Source organism: Pseudophryne corroboree, chromosome 3, assembly GCF_028390025.1.
Source record: "Pseudophryne corroboree isolate aPseCor3 chromosome 3, aPseCor3.hap2, whole genome shotgun sequence".
Classification (NCBI taxonomy): domain Eukaryota; kingdom Metazoa; phylum Chordata; class Amphibia; order Anura; family Myobatrachidae; genus Pseudophryne; species Pseudophryne corroboree.
Genome location: NC_086446.1, coordinates 18,147,033 through 18,166,677, shown reverse-complemented (window position 1 = coordinate 18,166,677; position 19,645 = coordinate 18,147,033). Strand labels below are relative to the sequence as shown.

Sequence of the window (19,645 nt, the reverse complement as noted above, 5' to 3'; positions counted from 1 at the left end):
CATCCGCCGGGACCAGCGCCAACAGAGCACCAGGAGCTGGTGACCACCAGCGGGGACGGCCGCCAGGAAGCCCAGCGCACCCGGAGGGGTAAGTGCGGCGGCCGCGGCGGCATGACAGTACCCCCTCCTCTAGGAGTGGCCTCAGGACACTTTCCTGGTTTAGTTGGGTGTCTGGAATGAAAGATCTGAATTAGTCGGGGAGCAGTGACCTCAGAAGCCTTTATCCAACTTCTTTCTTCAGGTCCATAACCCTTCCATTCCACCAAATATTGTAAATTCTTGTGACAGTAACGAGAGTCTAGAATAGTTTTGATCTCGAAGTCTGTTCCTGTTTCAGTCTCCACTGAGGTGGGGCTAGAGACCTTTGAATTAAAACGATTAAGGACGAGAGGACGTAGAAGAGAAACATGAAAGGCATTATGTATACGTAGGTGAGAAGGTAAACCCAGCTTACAGACCACAGGATTCAGGACCTGTAGCACAGGGTAAGGACCGATGAATCTTGGAGCAAACTTCATGGTGGGCACCTTCAACCGGAAATTACGTGTGGACAGCCATACCCTGTCACCAACCTTGTATTGAGGAGCGGCTCGCCGTTTCTTATCTGCGAAGAACTTGTACCGGACTGAAACCTTCTTAAAATTAGCATGAATCTTACTCCAAATTTGTCCGAAGTGCTGTAGAGTGGATGTTACAGTTGGAACCTCTTCTATCGGAAGGCTTGGTAATTTTGGAACACGTGGATGGAACCTGTAGTTGACGAAGAATGGAGATTCACCAGTGGAAGAATGAAACGAATGGTTATGGGCAAACTCCGCCCAAGGCAACAACTCCACCCACTTGTCCTGTGAAGGGGAGAGATAAAGACGAAGGAAAGTCTCTAGATCTTGATTGACTCGTTCCGTTTGTCCATTCGTTTGGGGATGATAAGCGGATGAAAACTTAAGTTTAATCTGTAGAGTCGAACAGAGGGCTTTCCAAAACCTTGCGGTGAACTGTACCCCACGATCAGAGACTATTTCCTGTGGCAACCCATGCAACCGAAAATGTTCTTGGATGAACAGTAGAGCTAGTTTCGGAGCTGTCGGTAGACCAGTCAAAGGAACGAAAAGTGCCATCTTCGAAAAACGGTCGACGATTACCCAGAGGGTGTTGCAACCCTTGGAACAGGGCAAGTCAGTGATGAAGTCCATGGAAATGTGAGTCCAGGGTCTCACAGGAATAGGCAAAGAAGCAACCCAGCAGGAGGCAAGCGAGGAGATTTATGTTATGTACACTGTGGACAAGAATTAACGTAATCCTGTACATCCTTCCTCATGGTGTTCCACCAGTAAGACCTTTGCAGAAACTTGTACATCTTCTGGGCACCGGGATGACCGGAAAACTTGGAGTTATGGGCCCACTGTAATATTCTTGGCCGGAATCTAGCTGGTACGGACATTCTTCCAGGAGGAGGAGCTGGAGTAGTTAAAGCAGCGGAGACAGAAACTGGATTTAGAATTAAACTCCGCTCAAAAGATTCATCCTCGTCTGTGGAAACTTGTGAACGGGACAGCGCATCCGCTTTAATTATTGAGAGTCCCGGCCCGGTACTTGATAACAAAAGAAAATAGAGTAAAGAAAAGTGCCCATCTCGCTTGGCGAGGATTCAAGCATTGTGCGGATTTGATGTACAACAAATTTTTGTGATCCGTGTAAATGGTAAACACGTTTAGCCCCTTCTAGGAGGTATCTCCACTCTTCCAAGGCGGATTTAATTGCCAAAAGTTCCTGGTCTCCAATAGTGTAATTTCGTTCGGCCGGAGAGAATTTACGAGAGTGGAAGCCACACGGATGTAATTTCTTATCAGAGGAGTACTGAGAGAGAACGGCCCCAACCCCGACTGAAGATGCGTCAACCTCTAGGAAGAAAGGTTCATCAGAATTTGGTTGTTGGAGAACTGGAGCGGACATGAAAGCTAACTTCAAGTGGGAAAAGGCCTCAATGGCTTCGGGAGGCCACAAACTCGGATTAGAGCCCTTTCTTGTCAGGGCAGTAATGGGCGCGACAATGGTGGAGAAACCTCTAACGAATTTCCTGTAGTAATTCGCAAAGCCCTGGAACCTTTGTATTGCTTTCAAAGAGAGAGGCTGAGTCCAGTCACGAATGGAAGAGAGCTTTTCCGGATCCATGCGTCCCGAGATATAACAGAGAAATGGAATTGATGTTACTTCAAAGGTACATTTGGAAAGCTTAGCATAGAGATGATTCTCTCGTAAACGGTGGAGCACTTCTTTGACTTGAGTCCTGTGTTCAACAAGATTCTTGGAAAAAATCAGTATGTCGTCCAAATATACCACAACACTCTGATATAACATGTCTCGGAAGATTTCGTTGACGAATCCCTGGAAAACAGCAGGAGCATTACTAAGACCGAACGGCATCACCAAGTATTCGTAATGCCCATCCTGGGTATTGATGGCAGTCTTCCATTCATCCCCTTCTCGGATGCGTATAAGATTATAAGCTCCCCTCAAGTCGAGTTTGGAGAAAATGCGGGCACCACGAACCCTATCAAATAACTCTGTGATTAGTGGCAAGGGGTATTTATTCTTGATAGTGATATAATTTAAGCCGCGGTAGTCGATACATGGTCTCAACCCCCCGTCCTCCTTCTTCACGAAAAAGAAGCCAGCTCCAGCAGGGGAGAAAGAGGGGCGAATAAATCCCTTGAGCAGATTGGACTTAATATATTCCGACATAGCTTGAGTCTCGGGAAGTGACAGGGGATATGTGCGACCACGAGGTGGCGTCTTCCCTTGGACAAGGTCAATAGGGCAGTGCCAAGGCCTATGAGGTGGTAACAGATCAGCTGCTTGTTCCGAAAACACATCCTTGTACCCTTGATACGCCTCCAGAATATGCTCTTCATCCATCTTGGAAGAGACACGGAGCGGACAAACAGGAGTGAGACAATTAGCGTGACAAAAGGAACTCCAAGACAGAATTTGTGAAGACTTCCAGTCAATGTGGGGATTATGAATTTTTAGCCAAGGCATTCCAAGGACCAGATCGTGGTGCATTTCTGGAATCACCAAGAGTTCCAGACTTTCTTGATGTAGAGCCCCGACCTGCAGCTTAACTGGCTCCGTGCGCCACATTATGAGACCCTTGGAAATTCTAGTCCCGTTGATAGCCATCAACGAAATAGGCCGCTCGATAGGCCGTAACTTTAAACCCATGCTTTGGACACAGGAGGAAGAAACGAAGTTCCCCGCAGCTCCGGAATCCAACAGGGCTTCACAAGACTTGGAGGCTGAATCGGTGACTAAAGTTACAGGAAGCAAACAGTCCAAAATTGGAGAAGATTTTGTCGTAACCCCCAGCTTGACTCCTCCGGAACAAGCTAGGCCTGCCCGTTTCCCGGACGGGATTTACAAAACTTGAGAAAATGATCTGCGGCTCCACAGTAAAGGCAAAGTTTACCCTCACGACGACGCTGTCGTTCTTCCGGAGACAGTCGGGATCGGGTAATTTGCATGGGCTCGTCCAAGCTAGGCATAGCCACCGGTCTAGGGGTAGGATTCCGGAACCTGGAACGATCTGAACGGATACGTTCTCTTCCACGCTCCTGCATCCGAAGATCCATCTTGACGCAAAGGGAAATCAACTCTTCTAATGGATCCGGCAGATCCCTTGTAACCAACTCATCCTTCAGCCGGTCGGAGAGACCGTTCCAGAAGGCAGCTCTCAGGGCATCATTATTCCAGCGTAATTCAGAGGCAATGGTCTGGAAATGAACCACGTACTGACCCACGGAACGGGAGCCCTGACGAACACGGAGCAAGTCGGAAGAAGCAGTGGTCATCCTGTCGGGTTCGTCGAAGATTCTTCGAAAGGACGTGATGAAGTTGGTGTAGTTGGAAACCACGGGATCAGATCGTTCCCACAACGGAGACACCCAATCCAACGCTGATCCTTCAAGCAGGGAAATTATATATTCGCTACCTTAGAGCGATCCGTAGGGAAGTTATGAGAGAGCAGCTCGAAGTGCACCTCGCACTGATTTAAAAAACCACGGCAATTCTTTGGGTTCCCATTATAGCGGGAAGGCGTAGGAAGTTGAAGACGTGACCTTTTACCGGCCGGAGGTTGGACATTACTGGAAACAGCAACTGGAGCAGTTACGTGAGCTGGAGCCGGAATTGCGGAGGCTAAGGATGCTTGGATTTGATCCAATCGGCCGGACAGTTCCTGGAGATATTGCATCACCTGACCCTGTGTCGCCTCTTGAGACTGAACTCGGGAAGCCAAACTTTGGATGGCGCTCGACTGTGTTCCGATTCCCCCGGGTCCATGAGGCTTGAGTATACTATCACTGACCTGGTTGAGAAGTGTTGTGGACTCGGGGCTTCTTCCGGTGACCAGGAAGAGGAACCGCTACTGGGTTGCAGTAGAGATGGCCGGATGTAGGTATTCCTCATACAGGATAAAGACAGTAGGCAGGAGGCACAGGGGAATGCTTGAAGGTCTCCTGAAAGACAAGACTTGTAAAGGTGCTGATAAATTGGTGGAGAGTACCAAAAGCTTACAGTGAGCGATGTTGGGGTGCTGGAGGCACTGAGGTACTAGAGGCACCGAAATGCTAAAGGTACTGAGGTGTTTTGAAGGCGCTAAGACGCTTAGAGATGTTGTGATGCTTGGAGACACGGTGGTGCTGGAGGCACTAAGGTGCTGGAGGCACAGAGGTATTGAGGCACCGAGGTGCCGGAGGCACAGCGGTGCTGGAGGCACTGAGGTGCTGGAGGTAAAAGTATTAAGGCACGGAGGTGCCGGAGGCACAGCGGTGCTGAGTGCTGAGGCACAGAGGTGCTGGAGGCATGGGGTGATGGAGGCACAGAGGTGCTGGAGGCACAAAGGTGCTGGAGGCACTGAGGTGCTGGAGGCACAGAGACGCTGAGACACGGAGGTGCCGAGACACGGAGGTGTGTGGAGGCGCTCGGAGGCACGGAGGTGCTTGGAGACACAGAAGTGCTTGGAGACACAGAGATGCTTGGTGGCACGGAGATGCTTGGAGGCTCGGAAGTGTTTGGAGGCACGGAAGTGCTTGGAGGCACGGAAGTGCTTGGAGGCACGGAGATGCTTGGAGGCACGGAGATGCTTGGAGGCACGGAAATGCTTGCAGGCACGGAGACCACAGGAACGTGGGAGCTTTGGAGATCACAGCTTCTGACGGCATAATTGATGATACTCAGGCGCCGGAGCTCTGCCCGGCGTCTGAATTTAAACTTCCCACTTCTCTCCGATTGGTGGAGAGCGCCGATGACGTCACCTGCCCATCTGACCCTTGTGGATGCCAGGCGTACTCGCGGCGCCTGTCCCCCGGACATCCGCCGGGACCAGCGCCAACAGAGCACCAGGAGCCGGGGATCACCAGCGGGGACTGCAGCCAGGAAGCCCAGCGCACCCGGAGGGGTAAGCGCGGCGGCATGACAACGACTTCCTGACTTGACCATCTTCCCTGAAACTGCACCCCCTGGGTGACTGCTCCCTAACCTCTGAGGCTTGCGTCTGTGGTTAGCAGAATCCAATTCTGAATCCCGAACCGACGACCCTTGATTAGGTGAGAAGTCTGAAGCCACCATAGAAGAGAAATCCTGCATGTAAAGATGCAATGCGGACCACTTGTAAAAACAGATCGAGCTGGAAAGGTCCTGCATGAAACCTTCCATACTGAAGTGCCTCATAAGAGGCTACCATTTTTCCCAGAAGGCGAATGCATAGATGAACCGATATCCGAGTTAGCTTCAGGACATCCCGAACCATCGACTGGATTACCAATGCCTTTTGCAATGGAAGGAACACCTGCTGCGACTCTGTGTCCAGCATCATCCCCAGGAATGGAAGCCTCCATGTTGGCTCTAGGTGAGATTATGGAAGGTTCAGAATCCACCCGTGATCTCGGAGTAATCTGGTTGAGAGGGAAATGCTGTCCAACAACCTCTCCCTGGACGTCGCCTTTATCAGAAGATCGTCCAGGTACGGAATTATGTTCACTCCCTGTTTGCGGAGGAGAAACATCATCTCTGTCATCACCTTGGTCAACACCCTTGGTGACGTGGAGAGACCAAATGGCAGGGCCAGGAACTGGTTGTGACAGTCCTGCAGTGCAAACCGTAGATAAGCCTGATGAGGCGGCCAGATTGGAATATGAAGGTACACATCCTTGATATCCAGAGACACTAGGAATTCCCGCTCCCCCAGACCTGAGAACTCCGCTCTCACAGACTCCATCTTGAATTTGAACACCCGTAAGTACGGGTTCAATGTCTTGAGGTTCAAAAATGGACTTACCGAACCATCCGGTTTTGGTACTACAAACAGGTTGGAATAATATCCCTTGTTTTGCAGATGAGGCGGAACTGGAACAATGACCTGAGCCTGTACCAGTTTTTGAATGGCGTCCTGTAAGGTTATACTTGCTTCCTGAGAAACTGGTAAGCCTGATTTGAAGAATCTGTGAGGTCCACCGTCGTGCTGAAGGCTTTGAGGAAGCAAAACTTAAGTTCTGTTCCTGTGAACCTGCAGTTGCTGGTTTTCGTGGTTTACTTTTAGCACCTCTGGTGGCTGTAGAAGAACCTCTGGTTTTTCCCTCAAATTTGGCTGTCAGCAAGGACTGCAAATTGGAAGCGGAGTAGGCCTTCCTGAATGGGGGAGCTGCGGAAGGAAGATATGTGGACTTACCTGCAGTAGCTTTGGAGATCCATTTCTCCAGTTCATCTCCAAATAAGGCCTCACCTGTAAATGGTAGGCCTTCCACGCCTTTCCTGGAATCTGCAACAGTAGTCCACTGGCATAGCCATAAGCCCCTGTGTGCTGACACTGCCATAGCAGTGATGCGTGCATTAAGCAAGCCTATTTCTTTTATGGCTTCCACCATAGAGTTCGCAGAGTCCTGTATATGTTGCAAGAGTAAAACAACCTCCCCCCTAGATGAGGAATTTAACCCCTCAATTAGGTTACCTGACCATTTAGCAATGGCTTTTGAGATCCATGCACATGCTATAGTGGGTCTCTGGGCCACCCCAGCAGCTGTGTACAAGGATTTGAATGTGGTCTCAATTCTACGATCAGCCGTGTCTTTTAGGGAGGCTGCACCAGGAACAGGCACATTTTTTCTACTTAACAGCCTAGAGACTGATGCATCCACTATCAGTGGATTTTCCCATTTTTTCCTATCCTCAGGAGGAAAAGGAAAGGATGAGAGTAACCTCTTAGGGATTTGAAATTTCCTATCAGGGTTAACCCACGTTTCTTCAAACAGGGTATTCAGTTCCCTTGACGCAGGAAAAGTGACTGAGGATTTATTTTTTACATTAAACTAAGATTCCTCACACTCCTCTGTTACCTTATCAGGAATTTGCAGAACGTCTCTGATAGCTTCTAGAAGAGCCTATATTCCCTGTGACAGAGCAGCATTCTCCCCCCCCCCTCTGAGTCCACCTCTACCTCCTCCATGTCTGACTCGTCATCATTAAAGTCAGACTGCAGGATATGGGCCAGTGTACATTTTTGCAGACAAATGGTAGGTGTCTGAGACGCTGGTTTGGGGACTGAGTCTCTGTTCATAAGCTCATCCACAGACTGTCTTAAGTATTGTGTCTCTTTCTCATTGCGGGACAATTTTGCAGAAAATATTGGAAATCATTCCTGTAATGGAATCCAGCCATGCTGGTTCAGCACCGCTAGTCTGGGGAGGTGCACTATCCTGAGTACACTGTAATGAGCCCCCTGGGGTAGAGGAGCACTCTGCCGTACATGAAACACACTCTTTGTCTGACATAATGTGACAGCACACACACACACACACGAACAGGTTAAAGCACAAAGAATCCTTCCAGGGAGACACAGAGATAAGATGGAGCCAGCGCACAGCGACCTTATAGCTAATGCCAAGCTTAGCCGGGTCGCAGACTAAGTACCCAGATTGTGGACTTAGTAAACTAATAATCGCTCTCCCCTGCTATGACCCCCTGGTACCGCTGAGGTAATCTGGAGTCTCTCCGGTGTAGCTGCGTGTCTCTGTCTAGTCAGCGTCTGTGTCCACTGCAGAGGGAAAATGGCGCTGGTGAGCTGCTGGATCCGCTCACAGTGAAGCCCCGTCCCCTCAATGGAGCGCGGTCTTCACGCTTTTTTATACTGGCTGCGGTAATTTAGTGATTAAAATGGAGTCAGAACCATTTTAAGTCTGTGTTTGCCAGTGTGGGTCCTGTGTACAGTGTGCTGCGAGAATGTACACTCGCTGTGGTGGGACTTGCAAATTTTCCCTCAGGAGCCAGTGTCCTATCAGCGGGGAACGGGACCATTAACCCTTCAAGAGATTGGGCCATTATCCCCCCTAAGTCCCATGAAGCAGGAAGCCTGGTGCCACCTAGTCCTGCCTGAAAATAACAGATAAAATAAATGCAGAAAACTCTTCAGGAGCTTCCATAAGCGTGACCGGCTCCTCCGTGCACATTTTCTAAACCGAGTCCATTAGGCGGGGCATAGAGGGAGGAGCCAGCGCACACTATCAAATAAAGTGCCCATGGCTCCAAGTGGACTCGTCTATACCCCACGGTACTAAATGGTTCCCAGTATCCTCTAGGACGTAAGAGAAATACAGTTTATGTGAAGTGTGTATTGTGATGTGTAGTATACAGCATGCTGAAAATCAGTCACTCCACTAACACTATTCGAGGAAGATAATGGGTAATGTCACATGGGGTCACATCACACTGACCAGTTATTTGATCATTATAGTGACGCCCCAGTACTGAGGTATGAGATACACCAGAGAGTGTGGGGAGGAGACTGGTCAGATCTCTGGGCTGGTAACACAGTGACATGATGTGAGGGAGAGAGCAGGAGTATAATAGGGGCTGATGGCACCTGATGTATGAGATACACCAGAGAGTGTGGGGAGGAGACTTATCAGATCTCTGGGCTGGTAACACACAGTGACATGATGTGAGGGGGAGAGCAGGAGTATAATAGGGGCTGATGGCTCCTGATGTATGAGATACACCAGAGAGTGTGGGGAGGAGACTGGTCAGATCTCTGGGCTGGTAACACACAGTGACATGATGTGAGGGGGTGAGCAGGAGTATAATAGGGGCTGATGACTCCTGGTTACCTCACTGGGCAGATACATTTCCCTCATTAGTCTGTACTGATAGAGGAGGGTGTAGGATAAGAGATTGCTGTAGTGGCTGAGTAAGGATAATATGTGACTTCTGTAATTAGTGTTTATTACTCACATGTGCTGATATCTGTAGGGATTTCCTCCTCCTTACACTGCTGATCACCCCTCACATACGTCTCTTCTTCTCCCTCTGTATCTTCTGCCTTAATATCAGTCACATACATCTCTTCTTCTCCCTCTATATCTTCTGCCTTCATATCAGTCACATACGTCTCTTCTTCTCCCTCTATATCTTCTGCCTTCATATCCATCACATACGTCTCTTCTTCTCCCTCTATATCTTCTGGCTTTATATCAGTCACATGAGTCTCTTCTTCTCCCTCTATATCTTCTAACTTCATATCAATCACATGCGTCTCTTCTTCTCCCTCTATATCTTCTGCCTTCATATCAGTCACATACGTCTCTTCTTCTCCCTCTATATCTTCTGCCTTCATATCAGTCACATACATCTCTTCTTCTCCCTCTATATCTTCTGCCTTCATATCAGTCACATACGTCTCTTCTTCTCCCTCTATATCTTCTGCCTTTATATCAGTCACATACGTCTCTTCTTCTCCCTCTATATCTTCTGCCTTCATATCAGTCACATACGTCTCTTCTTCTCCCTTCATATCAGTCACATACGTCTCTTCTTCTCCCTCTTTATCTTCTGCCTTAATATCAGTCACATACGTCTCTTCTTCTCCCTCTATATCTTCTGCCTTCATATCAGTCACATACGTCTCTTCTTCTCCTTCTGTATCTTCTGCCTTCATATCAGTCACATACGTCTCTTCTTCTCCTTCTGTATCTTCTGCCTTCATATCAGTCACATACGTCTCTTCTTCTCTGTATATATCATTTATCTTCATATCAGTCACATACGTCTCTTCTTCTCTCTCTATATCTTCTGCCTTCATATCAGTCACATACGTCTCTTCTTCTCTGTATATATCATTTACCTTCATATCAGTCAGCTGTTCCACCTAAATAGATCAGAGAATAAAAAGTGTAATGCCTGATGTTATTACTTGAGAGGAAACAGTATAATATTAGTGTATGAGACACACACAGCTGCTCTGCACATTATATAACTTTGAATCTGGACAAACCTTGTGATTGCATGCAGGGTAAATACTGGCTGCTTTTACATGAAGCCCAACAAGTACTGGGCAGTTCTATTCTTACAGAGTAATTCAGATTTGAGATTGGACACGCTCCTCCCAGATCTGCCCCCTGCACTGCAGCACGGTGTCACCTACTTGCTCTTATTTGCTTCACTCCCACCTCAGTATCAGCCCAGTGATAGTCACTTTGGTATATTGGCGAGACCCTAAATCCCACCTACCTGATCCTCCTGTGGGGTCCTGTGATTCTCCCCAGAGATCTATGGATACATTCCTGATGTTTCTAATATGCTCCATGATGCGTATCCTTAATTGCCTGCTTGTCATTCCTATGTATTTTTTCCCACAATACACTACTCCAACTGATTTAGTTGATATAGGCATGTATCTTTCTTTGTTTTCCATAGCGGTCTTTAATCTTCTTTGTCCGTTGAATATACTTGCAGGTGTTGTATACTCCACAAGGAAAGCACCTCGTGATGTTTTTGTCTTTATGATGTTTTCCATCTCGCAGGAAATGGCCGGGTACTAAAAGTATCTTTTATGTTTGGTGACTTTCTCCAACTTGTGTGCACCTTTTCTCCCAAGGTTACTTTTATATCTGCATCCATGATTACCACATGGCAATGTTTCTGTAAGATGTGTTGTATCTCTGTGTTCATTACAGAATGTTCCCATGAATCTAATTTCCTGTTGTACTCCTGTAGCTCTTGCTTTTTTGGGGAGAATGAGAGATTTTCTATCTGTATTTGCAGCTGGTTTTGATGCTTTTATTACTGTATCCCCTCAGTTTAAGCCTTTCCTTCAGTTCTTTTGCCCTCTTTTCATGTTTTTCTTTACTTGAGCAGTTACGACGTATCCTTATAAATTCTCCCTTAGGGACTCCTCGTATTGTTGCTGGAAGACGGGAACTGTTTGTGGCAGTTGCTTTTCTGTACAAATCAGTAGTAATTGCACCATCTTCTTCAATTTAATAGCTAAATCCAAGAAAATAAAATAATAGATGTTTGACTCATTTCTGAAGTTAACTTTAAATTTAACTCATTTTGATTCAAGATGTTGATGAATTCTATTAGGAGCTCCTTCTCTCCTTCCCACAGTATCAGGATGTCATCTATATATCAAAACCACCCCGTTATGTGGTTCGTATAGATGTCATTATTATCTGAAAAGACGAATTCACGCTCCCACCACCCGAGGTACAGATTGGCGTACGTAGGCGCACATGTACTGCCCATCGCTGTACCCTGGGTCTGGAGATAAAATCTCTCATTGAAAACAAAATAATTTTTTGTTAGAATGAATTCCAAAAGTTTAATTGTAAATTCGTCAAGTTTGCTTATATTCCTCATACTGAGAAAATGTTCAACAGCTCAAAGTCCTCTCTCATGATTAATACTTGTATATAGCGACTCAACGTCGCATGTACAGAACCATGTGTCTGATGTTACTGTCAGATTTTCTATTTTGCCCAATATGTCCAAGGTGTCCCTTGTATAAGATGGTAATTCAGTAACAAACTTTCTGACTTGTTTAGCCACAAACACACTTACCTTTTCAGCAAGGCCTCCCATACCCGACACCATAGGTCTTCCGGGTTGTTTGTCAGGATTTTTATGTATTTTGAGCAGGACATAGAAGGTTGGTACCTTGGGGTTCTCCACCCATAAAAATTATTTTTCCCTCTTAGTAATAATTCCTTCGACATAACTCTTTTTGATCAGCTGTAAATAACACTTCAAGAAGTTTGCTGTGGGATTGAAAATTAATTTTCGATAGCATGATGTACCATTCAATTGCCTCATTATTTACTCAAGGTAGTAATCTTTCCTCCAAATTACATCACCACCACCCTTATCAGATGATTTGATTTCTACATCGTCCCATTTTTCAATATCCTGCAGAGCTTTCCTAACCTAAGTCTTTTTCCAGAGAGCTCAGGAGAGCTCCCCAGATACGTGACCAGTCTCCCTGGGCACATTTCTAAACTGAGAACTGGAGGCGGGGCATAGAGGGTGGAGCCAGTTCACACCCATTGAAAGGCTTAAAGTGCCCCATGGTTCTATTGATGACCCCAGCATCCTCTAGGACGAAAGAGTAATATAGTCACATATACAATGCAGTAACTATGACAAACCGTAAAACTGCACTGGACTAGCAATACTAAGTAAATACAGAGAACAGCTATGTATAAAAGTAGATATAACAATGCACAGTAAAAACTGGATGTATATCACAGGGTACTTGTACTAAATAACCCTGAAGTAAGCCCTTGTTCTTAACGAACACTGTCTCAACGACATGTAGAATACTTACGTGGACTGTAGAAGCACAGCGCTGATGATGCAGGCGGCTTTACAGAGGAGGCATCGCCCAGCAGTCCCAGAATCAGCGCAGCTGTGTGTAATGGCGCCCAAACGCTGACAGAGAGTGAGGGAGACAGAAAGATGCAGCTCCAGGGCGGGAACATTTACTCTAAATGGCGCCCAGGTGCTGGGGGAGGGGCTACAGGTCAGAGCCTTATCCCCTTGCTGGACTTCCTCACCAAGTACTGTGGGCCTTAATAAATGGGTACCTGAGGTAACCCGACCTGTGCCCTTGCCCTGGTGGTCTAGTGAGGTCCCTGTACCAACACAATATCAATGCCAGCGCGCACGGCCAGCCTCCTAATGGCCGCGGCGGATCGCGATTTTGGCGGGTTCCGCCTGGGGGACCCTCTTACCTCCTCCCTAGTAGGTGCGGCCACACAATCCTGGAGAGCTTCGGCCAGTGTGTGGGTGCGCCCTGGGTGAAGCACCGGAGTTTCTGCTGTAAGTACCCGACAACCAGGGAACGCGGGAGTATACAGCGCTGCTGGGGGAGGTGATGGAGCTGCAGCAGGAGATGTCTGACTGACATCTAGCACTCAGAGTGCCTCTGATGCGGCCCTTGAAGTCTTCAATTTCTTCTTAAAAAGCTCTTCTGAGGGCTGCAGGAGCAGCCCCTACCTGTTAGTGTCCTGCTAGCTGCAGGGCACCCACTTACAAACTGAGCCCCTGTGCATGGAGGCGGGGTTGTATAGGAGGCGGCGCTGTGCATCTTGGGAACAGTCAAAGCTTTTAGCCTGTTGGTGCCACGACTCAAGATCCACCTCTACACCCCGGTTATTCCCTGTGGAATACCAGTGTACCCCGCTGAAGAAAATAATATTAATAACAGGACACCACAGGCTGCTCCCCTATATAATAACAGGACACCACAGGCCGCTGCCCCTATATAATAGCAATAGGACACCACAGGCTGCTCCCCTTGTATAACAACAACAGGATACCTCAGGCTGCTCCTCCTGTATAATAATAATAATAACAGAACACCACAGGCTGCTCCCCCTGTATAATAATAATAATAACAGGACACCACAAAACGCTCCCCCTGTATAATAATAATAATAATAATAATAATAACAGGACACCACAGGACGCTCCCCCTGTATAATAATAATAATAACAACAGGACACCACAGGCTGCTCACCCCATATAACAACAGGACACCACAGGCTGCTCCTCCTGAATAATAATAATAACAGGACACCACAGGCTGCTCCTCCTGTATAATAATAATAACAGGACACCAGAGGACGCTCCCCCTTTATAATAATAATAACAGGACACCACAGGCTGCTCCCCTTGTATAAAAGAAGAAGAAGAAGAAGCCATAGGACGCGCCACCTGAATAAGAATAATAACTGGACACTACACGCCGCTACCCCTGTATAATAATAATAATAATAACAGGACACCACAGGCCGCTGCCCCTGTATAATAATAGGACACCACAGGCTGCTTCCCCTGTATAATGATAACAACAGGACACTACAGGATGCGCCCCCTGTATAATAATAACAACAGGACACTACAGGCTGCTCCCTCTGTATAATAATAATAATAATAATAATAATAATAATAAGAAGAAGAAGAATTTACTTACCGATAATTCTATTTCTCGTAGTCCGTAGTGGATGCTGGGACTTCCGTAAGGACCATGGGGAATAGCGGCTCCGCAGGAGACTGGGCACAAAAGTAAAAGCTTTATGACTAGCTGGTGTGCACTGGCTCCTCCCCCTATGACCCTCCTCCAAGCCTCAGTTAGGATACTGTGCCCGGACGAGCGTACATAATAAGGAAGGATTTTGAATCCCGGGTAAGACTCATACCAGCCACACCAATCACACCGTACAACTTGTGATCTGAACCCAGTTAACAGTATGATAAACGGAGGGGCGTGGCCTGGCTAGCAGTGGGAGAAGCTGCACTTCATACTAGCTCCTGCTACCCAAGTGATTTAAACTTGGAATTACCCTCCAAAAAGTGCCCTGGTGCCCCCAGCACTTGTTTCACTGCCTCCCCCGTCGGTGGCCTGACCTGGGGAAGCGAGCTGCGGAGTCGGGAGGCAGCCCGGCTGCCTTTGCGGACTGCGGCCTTCCCCCCTCGTGAATCCGGGGCCTTGATTTTGGCGCCCTGCGGGACTGGGCTCCGGAGCCGCCTGCGGGAGCTGGGACTCTCTCTCCCCCCCTTCCAGACCGCCCGTCCCTGGCTGCGGCGACCTCGTCACCCCCTGTCGGTCCCTCCAGCGGAGCTGTGTGGCTGGCGAGCCGGCCCTGCGGCCCTCAGCTACCTCCGGCCGTTGAGGCCTACCCCGCGCCCCGCAGCCGGGACCTGGATTTTGGAGATACCCCGGCCGGGAGCTCCGGGACCGGAGCGCGGCCGCGACAGACCCACCAGGACCTCGGATCTTACCCCCATAGTGTGGCTGGACACCCCCTGACGCCAGCAGAGAACCCACACGTCTCAACCAGCTCCACAGGAGATAGAAGAAGAGTATCAGCAGCCCTGTGTGTGCTGCGGCGGCCATATTGGATCTCGGGGACTCTGCTGGAGAGGGTTGTGCAAATCTACAGGCAACCCTGAAAGTCTCTATAAATAACCAAGCCAGCTGAACTGTCTTCAGGGTCCAATCCACCTGGAATGTGGTGAGTACCTGCTGCTGCCATAGCCTCCAACCCTGATCTGTACTCCTGCTCCATAGAATTTTGTGACACGAGTCCAGAGCCGCCATTTTGCTTTCTGGCACGCAACCAGGGTGAAGATAACCTGCATTATACCACACACCCCTCACCCTTACAGGCCCATAAATTCTGCCCGCATCACTGCCCACAGTGATACCATGAAAGTGCTTTAATATCTACCGTGTGTGCCAGGGCCACAGGATGAAGGGTCGAGCTGCACTATACCCCGACTACGGGATCGGTGCCTAGGAGGGTCAAGGCTTCGGCGTTATGACGCTCAGATTCATACGCCCCCGACCCAGCCTCAGGATGATTTAACGCAAAATAATAAAACGCTACAAGTGCCATAACTAAGTAACTGGACTCTATTTATAACACTCTGGCGCATTATCCTCAACCCCGCGGCTAGCACACCTGAAGACGACAAATTTATCCTCCTCTGGAAGCCGCTACGGTGAGCTATTTGACCCACAAAAACAAGCGTCAGGAACACGCTATAATCTTGAATACCGATCAGCCTCTGCGCGGCAGCCTGACCTCCTCGGACTATCCGCTCATTATACGGACCCCGACCTGTGTCCATTCATCAATAATTTTTCAATCCCCTATCTTTTTCACCTCCACCGTCATCCCCCCCCCCCCCCTTTTTTGTTTTTTTTTCCTTTTGTTTTTTCGGTACATATATACCACTATGTCCAAAATCAAAAAAGCAGCACAAGTCCCGACTAACTTCTTTGGCTCCAAATCTAAAGGCCCGCAGAACCCCAACATGTCCGCAGGCTCCCCCCCCTCTCCGTGTGCCTCGGAAGCAGGAATTGACCCTCAGATACAGGCGGTCATGTCAAGCCTGCTGGAGGGGGTACAATCAGCATTCAAGCAGGAACTCTCGAACGCCATAGCTGATTTTAAATCGGACCTTACAGCCCTGGGCAATCGAACGGACACATTGGAAACTAAGACGGATGATCTCTGACGCTCCCAACACCGCCTAGGCAGTGAGCTCACTAGATTACACGAGGAAATGGAGTCCCTCAAAGAGCGACAAGAGGACCAAGAAAATCGCTCGCGTAGAAATAATATACGCATACGCGGCGTTCCAGAATCGGTCCATCGCTGCCGACATTCCTGAGAGAATTCTTCACGCATATAGTACCAGACCTCACAGACGAAGAATGCCTCTGCGACAGGGCACATAGGGCACTTCGTACAAAACCGTCTCCCGCCCAACCGCCTAGGGATGTTATTGTCCGTTTCCATTATTTCCGTTCGAAAGAGAAAATTCTGTCCTCCGTTCGAGACACATCGGAAATTCTGTTTAAGGGTATGCAACTGCAGATTTATCAGGACCTGGCCCCCTCCACGATTCAGAAGCGCCGGGACCTACAGCCGGTCACCCGGATCCTGCGTCAGCATCAGATCAGATACAGATGGGGATTTCCCTTTCAACTTCACGTCTCGGTCAATAACTTTGTCCACTCAGTCAAGACCTTAAACCAAGGACAGGAACTGTTGGCAAAGTTAGATCTCCTCCCAGCATCATCCGTAGTCGACACGGCGACTTCCTCTTCTAAACCAATGCACCCTCAGCCACCCCATCCCGACTGGACGAGGGTGACTCGACAGCGCAATGTGGACAAGGATCCTCCCTGACCTGGGGAGCCCCCCACTGTGGATTATATGCGTAATGTTGGCGCAACATCTCCGCACCTCGAACTGAGCCAGTGACGTGGAGGCTCCGACCTCCACTCATACACCACTGTCGTAACTATCCTCTGTTATTGTTGTTATAATTTAGTCATGCTTGTTTGCATTCCTGTGGTTTCTCCCCCTCTCTCCCTCCCCTCCCCTCAATAATTTTTTTTTTTTCTCTTCTTGAATTTATGTTTAAGGTTCTTGTTGTCTGGACACAGTTCTTAATGTCCTAAATGGTACTATGTCCGATATAGAGGAAATAACGGCCAAGACCATTCTCGTCCCTTGTGGCCCGGGTGCCCCACGCCCTCCCACATGGTGCCATGGTTACCCCCCCACAATCCCTTACTGTTGCTTATAATGTTATTGATGCAGTGCTTTCTCCCTGGCGGCCCCCGAATGGGACCCACACTCTTAGGGATGTTTCCCCGATTGGGGTATTTCTTCTTCTTCTCTATGTTTTTCCTTTTCTCTCTCTCCTGGTGGCCCCTGTTTGACCTTTCGCTCCTTTTCTTGCTCGGCCCAGAGGGGTGGCCCTCTCCTGGCGCGGATGGTGCGCTACTGGACCTTTTGGGCAACATGCCATATTCCCCCACGTAAATAGCCATGTCCCTTAAAATATTCTCGGCCAATGTAAATGGCCTAAATTCCCCTAGGAAACGTACCATGTTCCTGAACGCCTGCAGACGTGAGAAAGTCGACATTGCATTCCTCCAGGAAACTCACCTCACCGGTCCCCACACCCAGCTTAAGAGCAAATGGTTTTCCCAATCCTACTTCGCCTCGGCAGACTGTAAAAAACGGGGTGTGGCCATATTAGTCCGCCGCAACATCCCGTTTACTTACTCTAGGACAGTGCAAGATCCAGAAGGACGGTTCCTTATGGTAATGGGTACCCTCCGATCTATGACTCTCACTCTGGTCTCCACCTATGCCCCCAACCAAGAACAGTCTTTTTTTTTCGACTCTCTCTCTAAACGCTTATCACGAGAAGCACAGGGAAGCATTATCATAGGTGGCGATTTTAACACTATAATCGACCCGTTGCTAGATAGATCCGGCCCCCCTCCTCACGCTTCTATAACAACCCTTCCTCGGGCCTCCCGCACACTAACCGCCATCATGAAACATCACGGCCTCTGTGACACATGGCGTTCCCAACACCCTCATACCAAAGATTTCACGCATTTTTCAGCTCCACACCAACACTACTCCAGGATCGATATTATCCACATCTCCTCTGCCCTTATACCACTGATCTCGGACACTGGCATTACACCTCTATCATGGACGGACCACGCTGGGGTTTATCTCCTTATAGATATATACCGCGCGCCGCATAGGAGATTTAAATGGCGTCTGGACGACTCACTTCTACAACACCCCTCAGCACTAGAGGAAACTAGACTAGCAATCACACACTACTTCACCGAAAATACATCTCCCGACATCTCACTCAATGTTCTCTGGGAGGCCCACAAAGCTACGATCCGTGGAGCCCTACTGGCAAAATCGTCAGCTCTTAGGAAAAAAGCTACACAGGAGATATCCTCCCTCGAATCAGAAATAGCCACCCTACTATCCCAACATAAAGCATCCCCCAATCCCTCCTTGCTCACCCAGATAGACTCCCTTCGGGGACAACTTAACACCCTTCTCTCCAACCGCGCGGCACTAATCCTTCGGAAACTGCAACAACGTTTCTATGATAAAATGGATAAAATAGATTCCTTACTGGCCAACAAACTACGCCGCAAGCAAGCGTTGGGGGCCATAGATAAACTGTATTCGTCACGAAGGGGAACCTATACATATGACCCTGAAGTGATGGACGAAGACTTCCGTCTGTTTTATAGCTCCCTTTATAACCTACCTGTCCCACCCCAGCAGTCCCCTGACGATGCTGGGGGGGTACGCTCATACTTATCTGATACCCCCCTCTCAACCCTTTCGGAAGCTCAGTTAGAAGCCCTTAATTGTCGAATCTCGGAGGAGGAGACAATAGCCGCCATACGATCTATGCGCTCGTCGGCCGCTCCAGGTCCGGATGGTTTCACAGCCCAATATTATAAACTATTTGTGAAGGAGCTGACCCCACATCTAACCTCCCTATTTAACGGTATCTTTGAGGGAGCCTCCTTCCTGCCAGAGACCACCCGGGCTGACATAGTGGTAATCCCAAAGCCCGACAAAGACCCGACTAGCTGCCAAAACTACAGACCGATCTCACTACTGAACGTCGACCTGAAGATATACGCGAAAATACTAGCTAACCGTCTGGGTCCTTTGATGCCCGGTCTGGTCCACCCGGACCAGGTCGGCTTCATCCCTGGACGCCAGGCACCTGACAACACTAGAAGGGCCATAGATCTAATATACTCAATTCAAAAAAGGAAATCTCCCTCTCTCATTCTAGCTCTCGACGCGGAAAAGGCCTTTGACCGTATATCGTGGTCCTTTGCCTTTGCAGTCCTTGATAAAATGGGATTCTCTGGAGAATTCTTGGAAGGGATCAAAGCACTTTACCGCTCCCCATCGGCCCAGGTTATGGTTAACGGTGTCTCCTCCTCCAGTT

The 19,645-nt window shown here is 48.5% G+C and overlaps 1 protein-coding gene across 2 annotated transcripts in view; it reads right to left on the bottom strand.

Annotated features, from left to right (window-relative positions):
* Positions 1–19,645, bottom strand: part of LOC135056985 (zinc finger protein ZFP2-like) — a 47,001-nt gene that overhangs the window by 19,118 nt on the left and 8,238 nt on the right. For both annotated transcript variants that reach the window (XM_063962814.1, XM_063962815.1), the window contains exon 2: positions 9,280–10,192. In XM_063962814.1, coding sequence (XP_063818884.1) covers positions 9,280–10,174 — 895 coding nt within the window. In that variant the 5' untranslated portion in view covers positions 10,175–10,192. The remainder of the gene's footprint in view (positions 1–9,279; positions 10,193–19,645) is intronic.